The 21,563-nt window shown below is 36.0% G+C and overlaps 1 protein-coding gene across 1 annotated transcript in view; it reads right to left on the minus strand.

The window, feature by feature from the left end:
* sorcs3b (sortilin related VPS10 domain containing receptor 3b) overlaps positions 1 to 19,915 on the minus strand; it is a 52,923-nt gene extending 33,008 nt beyond the window's left edge. Inside the window, exon 1 of the mRNA XM_084392462.1 lies at positions 19,108 to 19,915. Within this exon, the coding sequence (XP_084248588.1) occupies positions 19,108 to 19,695 (588 nt within the window). The 5' untranslated portion in view covers positions 19,696 to 19,915. The remainder of the gene's footprint in view (positions 1 to 19,107) is intronic.
* Between the last annotated feature and the right edge of the window lie 1,648 nt (positions 19,916 to 21,563).

Here is a 21,563-nt window from a genome sequence, read left to right on the forward strand (position 1 = left end):
GTGTGTGTGTGTGTGCGTGTGTGTGTGAACAACCTTCACTTTTCACGGCCCCACCTGTGACGGGACGGCTTCATCTCAGGTTAATTAACCAATCAGAAGAGGACAAACTATTAGCATATCCAAATACAGCATAACTGAAAGAGCAGGACCCCAGTCAAACTCACTCAGCTTCCTGAACCAGCAAAACCACCGTGAAACTGGAACTAATTACATCTCTTTCTTGAAAGAGAGAGAGAGGGAGACCAGTGTCCATGGGGCTAAAAATGAATATTAATTTCAAAGTCGAGGTTTCTATTGTCCGTTTCTATGAGGTCAATAATATGTGCAGGGATGTTATGCAGATTTAATTACATTTGCATATAAATGGTGGGTTTGATCAGTTCATGTTCAAGCTAAGATCAGATTCAGTTTAAACATGAATGACTTACTGTCATATTACAGTCAATGTGCTGAGGTCTGTTCAGTCGCTTTATTCGTCTAACCTCAAATACATGAAAAGGCTTCACCATTACATTCATCTTTTGTTCCTCTACTTTCTGTTCTCTCTGAAATAAATGTTTCATTACATGCGAAACATGTCAACATTGTTGAAGACTCAACATTCCTGTCTTTTTTCAGCCAGAGCTGGCATGTCATAAAATCCGTATTACATGCTGAATCTTACAACTGAACATTTCCATTTCCATAATTCCCGTATCTATTTCATTTACTTTATTGCATTTTACCATGAAATATGATTATCTAAATTGCAGCTTATAGTGCTGTGTATGGCCATTTTGTTGCGCTCTGCGTGATACCATGGAAACAACTCCTGCAAAGACCAATCAGTATCCACTGAAGGCTGCTCACTTGACAGTGACAACAAGTAGCAGTGAAATCAACAACAATAGTCGGAGTAAGAACATATGGTATTGTGCTACTAACATAGCTGATGAATCTTCCAGAGGAAGCTGACAATACTTTTTACAGCTTTTGTGACTGAAATGGCAAGACATATCACTTTAAGAACTATTTTATTTCCCCAAAATGGATGTTTACTCTGTTGCCTATGAACATTAAAAAACAGTATGAATAAGGGCTGTAACAATATATCATGTCACAATACAAAAATGCAACAATATGTATCGTGGATAGTGACAATCTGTATAGCGTATAGTTCACCCAAAATAAAAAAATGACTGTGTGAGAAAACTATTCAAGTTTACAGAGTTTTAGTGTCAGTACTACATTAAACTACTATATACAATGTTGAATATAATGTATAATAATGCAATGGGGGAATATTTGTGGGTCCTCATAATGCCAAATGTCTTATGTTTCTAGTAAAAAGTGGCCTACATTATTTTAAATGTACTGTATCTAGTTAGTGACAGAGTGCAAGTATATTAATCTAAAATAATTCTGTATTTTCAGCTTCAGAATCATGAACATTTTTATTCTGGTGTCAATATTGTCCTCTGCTTTGGGTTATCAACACTAAATCCAATCCAATATCATATCACGATTTTTTTCAGGAAAATCATGATTCATGATTTTATCATGATTCTTTTTCATGTTGGTTTTACTATTTTGCATTAAATAGTAATTACTGAGCATTACAGCCAAACTAATGTCCCTATTTTAAAAACAAAGCCTTACAAGGTAACAAAATATAAAATAAAAAAGAATGGCAGACATTTAAGCCAAAGTGGCGAAGAAAAAAAGATTTGTCATTATTTTCTTTGTTATTAAAGATAAGAACAAAGATAGACATTACATATACACAACATATAATATACAAATGAAATAAACGGTGCTTTATTTTTTCAGCTACAGTAGGTGCATTTAACAGAAGCCTTCAAGAAATTAAATGAACAAATATAAAAGTAAAACACTCCATAGTCTTCACTATATAAATTATACATTGATACTTATTAAAGCTACTATTAAAGTGTTTCAGACATCGGCACCGACATGAACACCGGCACGGAAACAGGCACGGACACGGACACGGACACGGGCACGGACATGGAAATGGCACAAACACCGACACTGGCACGGACATGGAAATGGCACGGAAACTGGCACGGACACCAGCACTGACACCGGCATGGTCACCGGCACGGACACCGGCTAAGGACACCCAAAGATACACATTACATATACACAACATATACAAATGAAATAAACAGGGCCCGGTTCCCCAAAGCGTTCTTATCGCTAAGTAGTTCTTAACCTATTCCTTAACCTCTCTCTTAACGTTATGGCACGATTCCCGACACGTTCGTACGCTAAGTATATCTTCTGTAAGTCACACTTTCGTAAGGTTGGTCTGGACCACTCTTAGCTTTACCTTATCACTGTTGCAGGTCTATATGAATATAATTCTGAAGTTTTAATACACCCAGACAGTATTCAATTAGGCTAATTCAAGTGTTTTCATGCAAAGAATAAAATTGTCATTCCACTGATTGTTGTTAGATTTTTTATTATATTATTATACAATCTTATTAATTTAATTAAAAAGCACTTTTAAAGGCCAGTGAAAGCATAGGCTACAGTTAAGTCCTATTCGGACGCTAATATTGTTTCTTATGGGCTTGTATGGTATTTTAAACATTTATAGGGGTGAGTCTGTGATTTTAGTGTCGTCCGAATCCATAATATCAGTGTTTTTTCTCACCCAACCCGCGTAAAAATCCCTGGCCAAATTAGTACCTACTGTTTTTTGACAAACAGGTCGTGTGGTAATTTAATTGCCGTCTGAATCCACATCTCTGAGTTTACAAGAAGAGATTCAAAATCCACTGTTTAAACCCTTTTTGATCACTGCCGAGCACCGAGATGTAGGCCTACACTTTTATTACTGAAATGCTGGAAAGTATTTCCAAGAACAATATTTCATCGCAGCTCCACCTCAGCGAACAAAAATGGGAAAGAGAAGAAAGCACGTACAAATTTGAAATGGTTATTATGGCAGCAATATATGATACAATTTAAAAATATGTAGGCTAGGCTATTATAGGCTATTATAGTTTGGATTATTTTTTATAATATCCCACGAGTCCTAATAAATGCAATTTCAACTATTTCTTAAGTGCTTCTTTTATAAAGAACACCGCTTTCTCACATAAACAGCCCCTGCACGAGAGAATAATTGATTCTCGAGCCATCGATATCAACCAATTCAGCACCATCGCCACGGACAGCACCCGGTAACGTCGCACTTAAGAAGGTATATCTTAAGCAGCTTCCTAAGGTATGGTTCGGGGAACACACTTAGGAACATAAACAACTTTGGTAAGATATATCTTTCGAGTCTTCTTAGCGCGCTAAGAGTGAGCGTTATCGGGGAACCGGGCCCGGTGCTTCAGTTTTTCAGCTCCAGTAGATGAATTTAACAGAAGCATTCAAGAAAGAATTTAAATGAACAACTAAAAAATAAAACACTACATAGACTTCACTGTCTAAATTATAAATTGATACTTATTAAAGCTACTATTAAAGTTCTCAGTGCAGTGAGTGGTTTTCTCTTTGTTTTTTGTTGTTTTATTAATAGGGATAGTTCCCCCAAAAATGACAAATATTGTCAAAATTTACTCGCTCAATTTGTTTTAAACCGAAATAAGTTTCTTTCTTCTGTTGAAAATTAAAGTTATTTTATAGAATGTGGATAACCAAATAGTTGCTGGTCCTCAGTGACTTCCACAGTATATATTTTCCTACTGGGAGTCAATGGGGCTGCAAATGTTTGGTTTGCCACATTCTTCAAAATATCTTCTTTTGTGTTCTCAAATATTTGCTTTGACTTTAGACATAACCAACTGTGATTATGTAAACCTTGAGTGTATTTGAGTGTATTAACCCAATAAGACTCGAAAGATAACTAAGTCCAGCAATCAGGCGCTGTTTGACAGGCTTTTAAGTGCATATGTGCGCTTCGGGTGTATGCGCTCAAAAAAGTGCATGTTAGAACAGCGCATCAGCGGGGAAATGAAATGTTTAACCGGCAAGGCTTTAAAGCACATGCAAATAATTAACTTTTGTGAATTGCAGTATCCCGTGAGTTAAATCGTCCACGATCAAAAATCGTGATATCGCTCACCCCTATTTCTCCACCCCCCCTATACCAAATTTAGCATTTTAAATCAACAGTACATTTTTTGTTAACCTTTTACCAAATGTCTTGGAGTATCGCAAGTTTAGTATCGTGAGTTTAGTCTCGTGATATGTATTGAATCGTGACATGAGGGTATCGTTACACCTCTAGTATGAATATCTAAAAGTGTACTGTATGTATATATTCATATTGCACAAAAGACATTAGATGTACATAGCAAAAAAAAAAAAAAAACATTAACAACATGATCTAGTTTATTGTTTTGAATTGAATATCAACCACGTTTTGCCTTTAAGTAGCCTGTAAGGTTATGAAGTCCACATTTTTAAACATTAAACACTAATAAACCTTTCATCTGGGGCCCAGTATTTTAAAATGTTTGAGTGAAATTACATGTGTGATTATATATTTAATTATAATAGAATGATTCAATTTCATGTTTCAGTAGTATTCATTAAGATCTGAAATCCATTCTGTTTATGTAATTTTCATTTAGCCAAAATAACATGTAGCCAGTGGACTGAATAACAATGATGCTTAATTGGTCTTAATAGTCTTTTTAATCACAAGTAAATCGGTACAGAATCTGCGCCTGCAGAATTCCACAGAAACATTTGCAGATTTTTTGCAGAATTAAAACATACACACATTGCATGCTCATTCATTAAAGACTTTGGCTAATTTGATGATTCTTTACTTTATGCTCAATTGAACATATTTTGACATATTTTAATCAACTCTTTAGAGATCTGAAATCTGCATGTTTCCCCGCAAATAAAAATTGCAAATTCCTACATATTTGACCAATTAACCATAATATTCTTATTATTTACGGCAAAAACAACTGCACAACAAGCAGTAAAAGTGTTCCCCCATTGATTACAGTTTTCCAAGTGAGCACCCTACTAACATTATTCTGTTTTATTTATGTTGTTGTGGACCATGACATTTTGAAGAAGACTCAAGGCTGTGCTCAAAGAGGACCAGAAGCCTTTTAAAATCCACTCGTGGGAAATCATGATACACTTGTAAACTTCAGCTTTTAAGCTGTAACTTTTTAAAAATGAAACAATACATAGAGTGGGACAGGTTGACATTTTAAATAAATTTGTTGACTGAAAGTCTTACTTTCTCCATCTTTCTTTTGTAGCCATAGAATGTGGGTTTCTTGTTTAGAATAAGGCCTATGAGGTTTTCTAGTTCCCTGTAGCCACTGAACATAAAAACGCCAGACTATGACAACACTCTTAGTCTAACTACATGAACTGGGGGGTATGGCTGTATCAAAATACCAACATTTTGGCTTCAGTACAATACCAGCCTCTGGCAACTCAACAAAATCAACATCTTAAGCATCGCATTAACAGCCTCAGGCAACCAGTGAAATGAAACCAAGCTCTGACTGTCAAATATATTCAAGTCAATATTTTATGAGATTCAGTGTCAAAAATTAATAAATAATCTCATAGTTTCACCCAAAAATTAAGTGTTAGTTCAAACACTAACCCCCCCACAGCATTTCAGCCCTTGTCCCACACGTCGCATATTGAGAAAATGTCCCACATTTTCATCAGTCTATTGATTTTTAATTATCATATTAAGAAAACGTGCATGCGTTCTTTTGCCTTTTTAAGAAAGCATTTTATTTATTCTTTTTGCGGCGCAGTTTTTCACCTATATTTAACAGCGCTTAGTCAGAAGTACAACTACAACAGCCGTTTTTTAAATCCTATCCAATGGTTGAAAAGAAAGGAGTAAACACGGTCACTAGTAGGTTGTGACGGCTGTCAATCAGAATGTGGAGCGGTGATTCGTTCCCTGTCAGAAAACAAATGGATAATTCGGTCAATTAAAATGTTAATTTAACAGAATTTATCAACTTGTTGCCTGCTGTGGTTGTTTTAATTCACATCCTTTCTAAAAATAGGAGTTTTTGGTTTAATATATTCCTAATATATATAAGACTGTCAATGATCTAATTTCATGTTTTTTTATATTTTATTTGTTCATTGTTTATTTTGTTGGATTTTAGTTGGACTTGGTCAGAACTCAGAACTGTTTCAAAAATAGTTATCTGCATGATGCCTGCTGCCTTTGGGCTCAGTGATGTTGAATTTAAATGACATGTAATGTTACATTTTGATGTAATGGTGTTTTCTGGAAGGGACTAAATAACAAAGAACTTTTATCAGCTGAAAGGCAGAATACAAATGTTTTTATTAAGTTAGATAGACATAACAGTTTCAGGTTATGTTTTAGTGTTGGTAACATGTCTCACATTGTCCCACACAAACTTATAATCGTCCCACATTTGGTTTGTTTGATGGTGGTCACCCTAGATCCATGTCTTTTGTAAACAGATTCGTAATCTACTTGCCTTCATTTTTCTATTTCTAAACTACAAAATGAAGAATGAACAAAAAGGGTGGCTGACCGCACACTGATCCACTCAAGACTGGAAAAGTTGCACCAGCAAGCAAACGTTTCAGCACATTGCTATCTTCAGTGCTCCAAGCACCTGCAATTTATCACATAAAATAAACATTTTGTAGACTTTTCCAGTCTTGAGTGGATCAGTGTGCGGTCAGCCACCCTTTTTGTTCATTCTTCAATATACCATTGGCTCTACGCACCTGTAGTACAAGGACCTGCAGAACAAGGACTTTTTTCCTGTTTGGAGCGCTACATATTTTTTCTAGTTTCTAAACTACAAAATGAAACAGCTATAATGTCAGATTTGAAACACAAATGTGTTATAAAAAAACACATTTAATGTATCAAGTAACAATGGCTGAAATGCCAAACTATGCTAAAGAGCAGACCATTGTTGACTGAGCCAGGTAACGAAATGTGCTAAATTACTTTTTTAGTGGCATTATAACAATCAACCCTATATAGAGGTTCATGATTCACCAGCAGGTTTTTTGAGGCAATAACCTAGCAATACCACCTGCATACCTGTGAGCAAACAGCGGCAATCTGGGATTGCACACACAACAAATCAAGTAAACATGAAGACCCATTTTAAGTGGTAATTTTGATGAAGCCCATAATTAAAACCGTTTCCGAAACCCTAAACAACAAAATCACATTAACACGGGTAGATGATTAAAAAGTCTATATGTTCTGAGTCAGTTTTCGGTCAGAGACTTTGTTTTCAAACACTCAGATGAAATCAATTAAAATGGTGCAATGAAATGGAACTACCTGCTCATTGTTCCAATGGTATTCCTACAGCTCAATGCTCTCTGAGTAAAGCACTGAACATTCTACAGAACCCATAGAACACTGAATTCTCCATTGCAATACTTTTTCTCGGCAGAGCAAAGAGGCACTTTCATTTGCGATTCTGCTCTCAAAGGAGTCATGCAGCACATTGTGACTTTTGTTTCTCTCTGGTGGACTTCACAGCTCATATCTCAGTATTTTTGGCACTAATTTGTTTCTGTGTACTGTAATACACCCGCGGAGTTAGTGCCAAACTGAAATTTATGCTCACAATTTAAATAAAAAACAAAGGACGGAGGAATCTTTATTCTCTCATAAATCCAGTGATCATGAACAGACTGGGGTATAATATATCAGTTTAGCTCTAGTGAAATTGAAACAATCAGTTTCAATGTGTTCTTGGAGTGTGCTGAATATCAATCCAACATTCCTTACTTTTTCATTTTACCCTCTCTTTTCATTCCCTTTCATGGTGTTTCCTCCTCAATTTGTCTTCTATTGCTCTCTGAGTATCGTGTTTAGAAGCTGCCATATGAATCAATAAACCTCAAGACATTAAAATATGTTGCAAAATGGAGGGAAGGGATGGAATGAAAAAGTAGAATTGATTTTTTAAATGGTTTATTTTAATAAAAGACAGCTGTATTATTGTATGCTTCATATATCTGAATATAGTATAACAATAAAAAAGGTGGGGATGTTGAATGGAAGTATCATAAATTCAGCGGGAGTAATCAAATCTTAGTGCATGTTTGTGTTTGTGTCCAGTGGTTTATTTGGGGCTGTAGGGTCTCATACTCTAATGATAAACCATCAAGGTAAATGAAAGACTCTCTGTATTTTGTGTTTGCGAAATTGCGACTATGTCAGAGTTCTCACAGCATCATTAGAACTGCAGACACTCATAGCATGAAATAGAGTTTATGGGGATAATATATACAATAGATGAATTTCAAGAATGAGTTTGCGCTTTGGGGCGAGAGGCATTTTCTCATCAGTCAAATAAGCGAAAGATGTGTGCTCTCACACACATACATACACACCTAGAAAAGGAGAATACTTATTCATATTTATGTTTTATTAATGCTCACTGCTTTGCCTTTGGAAAAACCACAAATCATTGCATAGCTCGATTCTGCCTCACTGGAAATTTCAATCATTTTCACACACTTCTGGATCTTTTTTTGTGTTTATTCAACAGAAGGCCTGGGGGCCACACAGGACCATAATAAAACTCTGTACATTATCCCGCTCCTTAAACTTAATCCTCAAGTACACATCTGCATATGAATATACATGTATGAATATAAATGACCTTCATAGATATCCCTCAGAGATGATCCTCACTTAGAGCGCAAGCAGGTGCACATTTCCGCACACATACATACACAACACACGTACACACGTTGTGCACAAAGTTTCTGCTGAGGGCAGCAGCCTTCATAACGCTGCCAACAGCTGGGAGGTTTATTTTACTGCATGATATAAAAAGAAACCTTCATGTAAGCATACACATAAACACACACACACACACACATATATAAATCTTTATGTGTAACCAAACTTAGACATTTTGTGCATATGTTCAGTTATACGGCTTTATATTGTATTCTTGTGCTTGCCTTGTACTTTTTGTTTTGTTAGAGTGTTTCTCTAGATTTTCTACAGCTTAGAGAACTGGGCAAGTGTTTTGGTTGCAAAACTTCTTGAATCTTTAGTCATGTTCCATGCTCCATTTTTCAGACGAATTACTGGCACATGAGCTTCTGCCAACATACATACACAAACAAATCATAAAGCTAGTACTAGGGGTACTGTGTTTTGCTATACTTATGATAGTGTATTCACAGATGTCCTCTTAAAACTCATTTTTGAGAAAGGTATATCACGTGAAATAAACATCCATATCTTAATTAAATCCAGAGCCGTTTCACTGTCAACAAACAACAAACAGTGAGTTGAATTTCAATAAACATTAATACCAATGACAATGGTATTCCATATGAAAGGACTGCACGCATGCATACTTTATGAAAAAAAGTACATAAATGTCAAGGGAAACCCATTATGGAAAACACATTAAACTGCCAGTAAGAACAAGTAAAATAAAATCCAAAATTTCGTTGACAGCTAAATAAATGCTTTATGAAAATATCACTCTAACATCATCTAGCTGTCAAAAAAATAAGCTGAAAGGATTTTCCAAATGCGTGATTAACTAACGAAACTAAAGCGAGATAAACATAGTTTACCCAAAAAAGCTTAAGTAAACATATGAAAATACATCAATAATTCTCTAAATGTACTAACTTTAGACTAATGTGCAATGTTTCTAAACTAAAGCACGTGACAGGACTCACAGGACAGCTTGTATGACTGAACAGGAATGTGTTTATTTCTTATACATTTAACCACCCATAAGAGCATTTTGATTATTGATGTATATACTGACACAGGGCATTTCTAACGAAACACAGTGGACTAATATTGAACCCAGAGATCTGGACTGGAGTTATTGGTTTGTCAAGACTAAATAAGAATTAAAATGTTTCAAAACTATGTGCCTGTACTTCGTTCTTGGTGCATTTACTTTTTTTTTTCTGCTAAGGACAGATAGCTTTGTTTGGAAGCCACATGGCCATATGTCGAGACGCATGTCATTACCTGCCGCAATGTGTATGATGTAAGAGTCCAAAACAGTCAGTTATTAAATAAATATAAATCATTATGTATTAGAAAAAAGAAATTTGACATTTTTAAAGTTGAATCCGCATTTATATTTGCGTGTAGTTTGCATATAGGGTGGACCAGCACTGATTAGCCTAATTTTTACAACAACAGAGTGAGGTCTTCACAATTGTACAATTTAGCTTAACATTCAGTTCAGTGCATACCTGAAGACTTTATCTTACCTCATGTATTGATTATAGATGGTCACTCCCTTTCTGCCAAACTGAACAACATTGAAACAATGAAACAACCCTTTCTGCCAACAACTGAATATTTCTTTTGACAACAACTGTGACATGCGACTGATTACAACAGACATTAATGTAGACTTGTTCTCCTCAGTTAAAAAAGTCTAAATGGCAATCATACAGCATTGGAATTTAATTTGGAACATTAAAAATATACACTTCATCATGCTGTTTTTAAAACAATGTATTGTTAAAACACTTACATGTATAAGTGCTTAAACAAGAATGCAGGTTTTATACTTCAGTGGAATGACCTTATTAGACTTTCATTGTAAGAGCATTACAATGCGTAAATAAATGCACAATTTAGTTTAACAGAGAGACCAGTCAAAATTATTTTCTTAAAACAATCCAATTTTAGTCCTTTAGTCTTCAGACTAATGCCTTCAGTGACCATTTGATGTATAGGGCTGTATCTGCATGTAAAAGAAAAAAGCAGTAGAATCTGCATTTAAAAAAGTAAGCCTTTTCTCCTTCACAAAATCAATGTGCTTTTGAGTGTTTCTTTGTCCACAAGAATAGGACTGTCTGTCCTGTGAGACCATGTCACCTCAAAGATAATAAAACCACTGAAGAACCCTATGAGATACAGATCTCAACTATTCACCCATGCAGAGAAGGCCAATGCTAATCCTACACACAAGTAAGTGGTGCTGTCTTTAATGTCTCAAAAAATGTAAACATTTCTAGTGAAAAAAAAAAAAAAACTAAACCAAACTGATGCATGAGCCAAGATAATCAAATTATATTGATATTAAACTATGGTGTTAGAGTTCTTCAGTAACACTTTACAATAAGTTCCATTTGTTAACATTAGTTAACTACATTAACATGAACTAACATTGAAAAATTATTCTAAAGCATTCATTAATCTTAGTTAATGTTAATATATAAATTACTAAAATTAAACCTTGTATCTTTTACCATTAATTAATGGACCTGAGGTGACATGAACTATAAATGAACAGCTGTATTTTTATTAACTTTAACAATACATGCTGTAACAAATGAATTGCTCATTGTTAGTTAATGCATTAAAAAACTGTTAACTAATGGGACCTTACAGTACCAGTTCTTCTATATTAAATAAAAAAATGTATTCTAAAAATACAAAACTATAGTAAAAGATTTAGCTTAAATTACATTTGAATTTACTTTTGAATACAGGGTAAAAAAGGAAACCACTTTAACTGGCTACTTAATATTTAAGCAATGCTTTTCATAAGGCGTACAATAGCTGAATTACAGACTGATATTGTAATGCTCCTAATTTAATCAAGTGAAATTATTTATTTTAAGGAAAATCAAAGTAAACTGCACCCCCTAATGGTTTTGTACTAGTGTAGAGTTACTTGTGTAACAGAGCTTACATGTAATATTTATCTATAGAGCATTTTAGTTTGTTTAAACAACAACAAAAAGTACAGAGCAAGACTGACAATGTCCTCTATAATGACTGCTTGCAGCACCTCATATGAACAGTGAGCAAAAACAAATGTGAAGAAAAAAGGGAGAAAAGCATTATTTATTTTTTTGCCCTCTAATAAAAAGTCAGATGTTAAAAGGATAAACAATGAGCTGTTTAGCTCCCTGAACAACATGCTGTGATATTATTGGCCCATATAAAGCGATAAATATTAATGGCTCCTCTCCACAAAATGTTAAACAGAGGTGTTAGTCGTTTTTAAAAGGATGTAGCCTTTTAGAGGAGATTTATTTTTCAGATCTGACACAGAGCATTAGCACAAGCTGTCACTGGGGTTAAAGGGCTAGAAATATGAGTGAAAGTTTTGCCACTGAGGTAAAAATAGATTGAACTGAGCTGCCATCTGAACAAAGTCAAAACAAAGAGAATGAGAAAAAAAAGAAAAAAAGGTTGCATCATTAGCATTAAAGACACCGAAGGGTTTTTACTTTGACTTGAACGTATCTCTGCTCTTCTGAACACCGTTTCTGTGATGTCACTTCCTTTCTGTGGCAGAATTGGGTTATAATAGCCTGCTCTCTAAATTTTCTGTGACCTATGTTATGTTTTTTTTTTTTATCTGACTTCCTTTGTTTCTTTGGCTTCCTTTGCTCCTCTCTATGTCTTTCACAGCCGTTCTCTAGAGTCTGGATACCCACTCGACCTCCGCTGCCTCTGCCTTTAATTAAAAAGACAGAGAGACAAGCTGACTCTCTACAGACCAATAATTAGACACACACACGGACACGCACAGGTCTCAAAGACATTCACAGGCATACACACATCAGTGCCAAACACATAGACACACACACAATACCCAAGCACTCTTGCACACACAGAATCACACTCTCTCTAAAGACCAATGACAAATGCTCTCATCTCTCATCTCCAGGTCACTTCTGACACTTGCTCTCTACATCCCTGGAAAGTGTACAATGACCACAATTAATCTGCATGCTCATTAATATTCAGTACTGAGACAAAGCCTGGATGGCTCATAATGAATAAATCCGTCACTGCGAATCCCATTGGAAGGAAAAACAGGTCACTGGTCTGCATACATTTGAATGTGAAGGGTACATGGGCGCTTTCACGTATCTTATTATTATTGAGCACATTTTATTATTGAGATATACAGTGGCCCCAAAAATGTATTTGGACACTTAGTCAACTCTATGTGACAAAAACGTCTCTATATAATGGTGTTTAATTTAAAGAAATATAGTTTTAAGCTAAACATTTCACAAAAATAAGCTTGTTAAATTTAAATCAATAAAGATATAATTCAGAAAGAAGACCAAACTGACTTCATACATCCACTAAAATTGACCCAAACTGAAACTCAGGGGCAAAATAAAACACATATATATTTAATGCATATTTAGTGATTTTGATTAGATAATCATCAAGCGCACTAAATTAAGGTCAAAGCATGCCAAGAAAATGTGAGTATATGGGAATGCCCTGTCAGCACATACAACTTCATCTGGGAAAAAGAAATCATAAATCTTACATGTAGTACATAAATCTCTATCACTCTTTATAGTCTAATTTTATTAGTATTGCATAATTATTAATATAGAGAATGTTATAAAAAAACACCAAATGAGCATGATTTACCACTGAGTTACTCATGTTCACTTGTATTGAGAGAGAAGAGAAGGGAGGTTATTTGAAGTCATTTAAGCCGTTTATGCATCATTTTCTTATCCGTATATAATGTAAATTTTTCTAGTTATACAGTTTTTTATGGATTCTTTTGGGATTTTGGTTTATTGTGATTTTTGGTTGTAACCGCACCTGAGTTTTCATACATTTTGCACTTCTGTAGGCTCTATGCATGTCATGGCCTGTCATGGCCTGTCACAGGTATAAAGGGCTATAGAAAGACCAAGTACATATTTAGCACATTCAATATACAGATTTTAAAAACTGTCATCTTATGAATCAGAAATATGATGTTCTTTCCACCATTTTTGGTCAACCTCGAATTTAAAGAAGCAACATTTACGGATAAACAAAAACCTAATCAGATTTAAATGACTGAATTGGCACAAAGTGTTGTACTGCAGTCCCCTTTACAGAAGTGACAGTCAGAAATTTGCACTTGACTGAACTTACCATCACCACCACATTTGTGAGTTTCAGCAAATATTTGAGTGATGGAGTTTTGCAAATGTGTGCATATAACCTGAAAAGAAGATCAAGAGTATCACAAGTCTAATTATTTAGGACTTTAAGGAACCATATATTAAAAGATTGTCAAGCTTTACAACAATATTTTTTACAATGACAAAATACAGCATTTTTAACTGTAGATATTTATAATCCTTGACTTCAGAAATGTTAAGAGTTGGGCTGTTTGTTTCACTTTCCCCTGAATTTGTCCATAAATCTCTGTGCTGAGCAAATGACAAATTATTTTAGCTTCAAACTTATATTGGTACTGGATATGCGTATACTTTGGAATGGCTGTGTCTCATAAATCATAGGATTTTAAAATGATTAGTAAGTGACACAATACATGAATCTGTAAAACATGGAGTTTAACAAAATATATTCGCATTGCTCTGGAAGATTCTAATAATGATTATGAGATTTCAGGGTTTGAGAGAATAAATCCTGAGGTTATGCAACCAGCTCTGCACATTAGGTGACAAATTACTGGAGACAAAATGTGCAGATTCACTTGATCATATGATTCAGGTAAATGGTTACGACTTGCTGTCTGTAAACAGATGGACAGAAGCTGTAAAATCCTAGTAAGTTTTGGGTATTTTTTTATACCAAAAGAGGTATATCTCTACTTTAGATTGCATGATTGCATCCATGAAGAACTTAATTTTGGTATTAAAGCATAGTTTGTTGAAACTTTTCATTTTTCATCATCTTTGAACAAATGAAAGAAAAGGGAATACTGGAACAAAAACATTTGTAATATAGTTCAAAGGTTTGGGAACAGAAAGATTAATAATTTTGTTCAGCAAGGATGCATTAAATTGATAAAAATGGAAAATAAAGATTTTTATAATGTTACAAAATATATATTTTTTATATAAATGCTGTTCTTATGAACTTTCTATTCCATCATGAAAAACAGCACAATGGTTTTCAACATTGATAATAATAAATGTTTCTTGAGCACCAAATCCGCATATTAGAATGATTTCTGAAGGATCATGTGACAGAATGTCAGAATAAAGTATTCGGTCAGAATATATTATATTTAAAAATTATATAAAGTTTTAACAATATTTTATAATATTGTTATACTGTATTCTTGGTCAAATAAACGCAGCCTTGGTGCACCAATGTTTTAAACTATTGAATTATTTTATTTTTTTACTTTTTTGAATAAACTTTTCTGAAGTACCAGCAGTGACTAGCCGCAAAACTAGAACATTGACTTCCTCTCAAACCGCCCTAATATCGAAAAGTCCTTTAAATCTAACCAGGCTTGATGTGTCCCCGAGTCAGAGTGTGTACTGCTACAAGCTCAGCCACTCTGCTGCCCTGAAAGATAGGACACAAAGACACACAGGTCTAGAACATACACACACACACACACTTTGGCTGTCACTCCAGAGTGAAATTGTTGGAGGATGTGTAGACATTTGGATGGACAGCCAAACTCAAGGACATCCTTCATGCTCTCTGCAGGCCATGTGTACTCACATGAACACATGCGCACACACCCTTGCAAAATTTCACATGAACGCACGCACAAGCCCACACTTGGACATAGTTGACTGCTATCTTCCTGTAGGGCATCAACAGAGCATCAACATGAAACTCGAGCGCAACAGACAGGCAAACAAAATAAACCCTGTGCAACCTATGATTGTACAGCCATAATCTGCGATTCTCTCACAGCAGGCCGGAAAGTTTTTTTTAAACACTAAAATCACTGCTTGATCGCAATCAAACTCCCATGGAGAGACTTCCCCTGGAGATGTGCTTCCTTAGCCACATTTGCATAAGATCCGTTTTGTCTAGACAACGAAATACACAAACCCCACCTTTACAATGATTTCTTGCTCTGCGGGGGCTCCTCTCAGAGAAAATGTCAACGTGGACTTTGGAGGGCAAACTATGGATCAGGACCCAAGGGCAGGCGTTGCAGGGGCAGCAAAATTATTCTCTTGCATTTCCATCATCTTTATGGATTTTCATTGATTGTTTTTACAATTGAGAAAGCGGCCAAACAGCCTCTCAGTTGCCGTGAATCAAAAGTGAAAGCTTTCAGCTTTCAGTGACATTAGGCCTAAGAGAGTATGCTTTCAGCAGAACACACAGTTTCTTGCGCACATACACACACACACACAGTCACTCCTCTTCAACTGCTGAACGATGTGGATCAATTTGGTCGCTAAAGCCACTAACATCAAAATAAAGCAAATCCTTGCATGCAAACGTTACTCTGTTTGAAAGGCGTAAAACATGAGCCAAGTAAGTTGCCAAATGAGTACCATCATAAAATGCAGACTGTATCTGCGAATGGCAGGGTCCCTAATCTGTGTTCACTGCGCCCTACTCACCAAGTAGGGGATATCTGTTGAAGTTCACTTCACTTCACAAAATTCATTCATTTGGTACACCCTGCAAAATCATCACAAATAGATTAATTTTGAGTTTTGCATATTAGAGGAGTTTGAGCAATGATAACATAATTTATATCTGTAAATAAATACAATAGAAATGACCATACTTACATTTAACATACATGCGCATATAATACATCTATTTATTTAAATACAAATATATTACTTTTTAATATCTGAAAGTGTTAGACTAAGTGATAAATGTATGTTGCATTGTTTAATATGAAATTAAATGTAATTTGGTTATGTTAAAATTGAAGAATCTGTTAATCATATAAAGCGATCATATCTCCTCGCAAGGCTTGGATATTAGACCGCTTCATATGGATTTGTTTCATGATGCGTTTATTATCTTTTTAAGTTTCCATTACCTGGACTTTTAATGGAGGGACAGAAACCTTCGAAGATTAACCAAAGTCTTATGGGTTTGGAACGACATGAGGGTGAGAAAATGTTGACAATTTTCATTTTTGTGTGAACTATCCCTTTAAGATTGCAGAATTAAGGCAGGTTGTGCTGTAACAGTAAAAAGTGTCATTATTATTATTGCCCAATGCATCCTAGTGTGCAAATAGAACTTGTATGTGTGTGTGTGTGTGTGTGTGTGTCAGGGATTGAGTGAGGTCCAACAGAGGTGTGAAAGGCCAGACATTAGCTTTATCACTTGTGTGGTAATAAGACAAAGTGTCTACAGGAAGCAAAAGGAAAGGTTTCACATTTGATGAAAACTGGCATGACAGAGGGCTTCATTTGTTGCTTGCCGCTGAGAGGCTACCGGTGTCATCTCTTCTCATGCTAACATCATTTCCTAAACGGATCTTTTCAAACTACCATATGGGCCTCATTTTTCATTTAACGTCATGATTGTGTATGATGTTTTTTAACATATTATTGAGTGCGTTATCCTTTAAACAATTTGGTGGTTCATTATGGATAGCAGTGTCAAATGTGCCAAATCAATACAACAAATGTCTATGTGCAATGCATAAATGTGTGTATGTCAGGGTGAGATAGCGACACACAGGAAGAAAGAGTTTGTGTGGATGCTATCTTTTCTCTGACGTTCAGTTTGCATCTGTGGCGTCGCAAAAACATCACTCATGCGGTTTGGTAAAAGATACACCGATGGCATCAGCAGAAGGCAGAAACGCACACACACACACACATACATAAATTCTGCAGGTATTACCCTGCCAATCTAAAAAGTATGCTGACAGAGTCAGTCATTTATATTTCAGATGAGGCACAGAAATTGTGAAGGAAAAGGAATGAGTTCAGGTTACCAAAGATATAAAAAAAAGGCGTCACTCAAACCACAGCAGCATATGGAGAAATACAAGCAGAGGACCCAGGGTGCTAGAGATGTAGGTCTCTAGCAGATGCAGCAAATAGATTATTGATGAAAGAAATTGATTGTTAATAAAGTAAAGTGTAGCAGGCAAATAAATGACAGTCATATTAAAGTAAGATTAATTCATTCTTCTGAATTGTACACTGTGTTCACTTAAACTGCATTTCTGGCAGGTTCATCTGAAACATCTGCATCCCAGAACAGATGCCCTAATGAAGAAGACAACAAACACCAAAGGGGATGATGGCAAATCAGACTAAAGCTGTGTCCGAAATCTTGTACTTTTTCAGTATGCAGTGGATCAGATAAAGAAAAAACTGCATCTTTACACTTCATCCACCATGTTGACATTGTCTTTTGACCTATGATTTAACAACACCCGCAAAACACAAGGTGTTAAATATGAACAATTTAGCCACAAGAAACAACTTTCTTATCTACAGCACTTGGTTCACAATTCTGAGACAATTTATTGTAATATTTCTACTTCTCTCAGCTCCTGTGGACTTATGGGACAGAAAAGTGTCCACTAGCTGCGCACACGACACTTCAGTATCTAAGCAGATGCAGTAGGTCATCCGGGTATTGCTTGCCTACAGATTCATAAATACTACACATTCTGGCATCCTACTCTTTTTGCATAGAGCGTAGTAAGGAAGTAAACATATAAGTACGGTTAATCGGGTGTAGGGGCAAATGTCTATGTTAGGGGAGACTAAAAACAAGAATTATTGTATTGTTTATCACATGAAATCATAAGGCACAGTAACAACACAGAGTAAAAATCTTCAATGCAATCTTTCCATGCAAAACTTCAAATCTGCCATTTAAATAAAGAGTTTCAGAGAAAGTATAATGACAAGCAAAATGAGGCAATTATGATCACACATACTTTAATTCATCAAAATAATAGAAAAATGAATGGACGGGTGTTAAATGAGAACCAGTGGCTTCCAATAATCAATATAATTATTTATGGAAAATAGACATTCATTAAAGGTATTAATGCTAAGGGGAGACAGATTGAGTGTTTGATTGTTTTCATTCATGGATTAATTCATGATCTGTCGAATGCACGCGGAATTTGCACTGACTCTTTGGATGATACGGCTTGGTTGCAGTCTCTGTCCGTAAACACACAAGAGAGGGTTTTCTTCTTTTTTTTCTTTTTTCTTTTTTTTTTTACAATAAAGAAAGAGCGGTGTTGAAAGAAATGGTGACGCGTGCACGGTTTTGCAGCTGCCACGCACCAGTCGTGTTCGTGAACTACAGTCCATCACAATAAAACAACAGATAAAATGACCCACTTGCTCAGTTTTAACTTTACGAGTATATCATAATTATGGCTCTATAAAATGTGATGCATGGATAAAGTTTAAACTCACGCTGCTGTTGTGTCCGGACCACAGCACCATGGCCTGGTTATGAACAGAATCTCCAGACAACGCAAAGGTGGACGTAATCAGGTGTGGTTCATTCTGCCTCGGACTCTTCCCGGAACCGTCAACTCCTCCGGTACGCCTGAACTCGAACCGAGAACCGGCCGCGCTGTCAGACGGAAACAGACTGCGCTTTTCCCTCCTGTTTACTTTGATTTCCTCAGGAAACCTTGTTGGATAAACTTTTCCGTCTTTTTCCTCAGCTGAGCTCGTCCGTTCCGCTTGGGATACGTGCAAGTTCTCCGGTGTCTCTCTCCAGGACACAGAAGGAGACTTTATGCGCGCTTCAGGGGAAAGTTGAGCTCCATCAATTCCCCACTTCCAGTTTTTATCAGTGCTGCCGTCCGGTACACTTCCAAAATCACGGCTGACAAAAGCCGTTGTCTGCACTTGTGCCTCATTTCGGCGTATTGGAGCGAAGCACGAGGTGCAAGTGATATCTGCGCGCGCTGGGAGCGGCACGAGAGCGCAGAGAAAAAACAGCGTCCAGTACGTCCAGCTACACTCCGTCCTCTTAATCGTCCTCACTCTCATTTTCACCTTTTACACCCTACCAAGTCCACGTAAGTTCCTTCAAAATCCCAACAAAAACACCTAAGATAACTTTTCGCCACGGTAGTGACGTTGAGGGGATACCTGTATAACGGTGAATGTCTCTGATGTGCGGGTTCGGTCGGATGTGAGCTGGGTGTAGTTACCGGAGGGGTGGAGCTGCTGAGTGACACGCGCTCACTCACTCGCTCCGGCTTGGACCGAGCTCGGGAGCAGAGTGTGTGACAGGTGCGCGCGCGGGGTATAACGATGGCCCCGAGGGTATCCGCGAGCAAAGACATCTGGAGCAGTCGAGACGGCATCTTTTCATATTAATATGTAAGCAGGAAAACAGATAACCTCGTCTGCTGTCACATCACTGAGAGGCAGATTTTAAATACAGAAACAGCTAAATGAAAACCACTGATAAGTCTTCATTTTAAAGTAGAAGTAAAATTGATTTACTGTGAAACTGATCGTTCTTAAAGAAACTTTTGTTATTATTTACTCACCCTCATGTCCTTCTGTGGAACATATCTTGTGAAGAATCTGTATGCACCTCTTTTCCATACAATGGCAGTTTATTGTAACCACGTCGGTCAGGCTCCAAAAATGAACAGAAAATGCCACAAAAGTTGTTCATATTAGGCTATACTTATGAGGCCATATGATGAAAATTAAGATTATTAGAAGGCTACTGCAGTTATCTAATTTCACTGTTCTGAATATTCAAAGTGGAGACTCAAGAGTTACTTTTTCAACACACAAGCAATGGTATTTGGCGTAAATGATGTCAAAAATAAGGTGAATTTAAATGTAAAACATGTTAAATGCGGATACAAATGAGATTTCAGAGCTTCAGTGGAGCAAATCATTTTTAACACCTTACATTTTGGTTCCTCACAGTTTTAAAGTACTTGGGGTGTGTTTCAAACAAAAATGTCCACAATGTACCCAAAATAAACATTGTACTATTTTATTTAGTTTGCTTAATATGTTCACTTAGAAATGTTGTCAGGTTTTCTTCAGTCTTCAGACAGAAATAACAATACTTGTTGTAAAGTATATTCATGATAAATGAAACTTGATACCATATGTCCTGGTGTGTGGCACAGCAATATTGTTCATAAACACCAGTGATGTTTTAATGTGTGATATTGTGTTGCAGGAAATTAAGTAATCAGTGTCCCAATTTTAAGTTTATCAAGGTGCTTACTGGTGCCCAAATTAATGTTTACCATAGACCGATTGACAACATAGTTTTTTGTTGCCATTATAAAAACTGTCATTGTAAGGAAAATATTCTTCAAAAAAAAATTTTTTGTTTTGGGGCAGAGAGAGAGAGAGGGCAAAATATGTCTTTCCCCTGTGTTGCGTGTGTTTGAAGCAGGAAGTAAGGAAAGCTCTTTATGCAGTTGAGTTAAAATATGCAGACAAACACACACACATATATATATATCTCTATATATATCTCTATATATATACTGTACAAACATGCATGTTCAGCCTGACATGAGGAAGGTCAGAAATATCTGGTCTTTTTTCTTTTTACCATGATTAAGACATTATTCTGTCCATCACAGAAAACCCAGAGGATTTACGTAAACTCCATAGCTTTATTTTCCAGCCCTCTCAGCTGAACTCTGACCCTTGCTAAAAGCTAGAAAGTTTTATTGAACTGTATTGCAGTTCACTGTCTTAACTCATCAACTTACCTACCTGTTCAGTCGACCTGATTTAACTTATTAGCACATTCAAGGTGAATTTTATATATATTGAAAGTTATATAACTTTTGGGAAATAGCATATATTATTCGCTGATTATTGCCTGAGTTTTCAATAATGGTTACCACCCAGTTTCACAATCTGGC

This window comes from Rutilus rutilus, assembly GCF_951802725.1.
Source record: "Rutilus rutilus genome assembly, chromosome: 21".
Classification (NCBI taxonomy): domain Eukaryota; kingdom Metazoa; phylum Chordata; class Actinopteri; order Cypriniformes; family Leuciscidae; genus Rutilus; species Rutilus rutilus.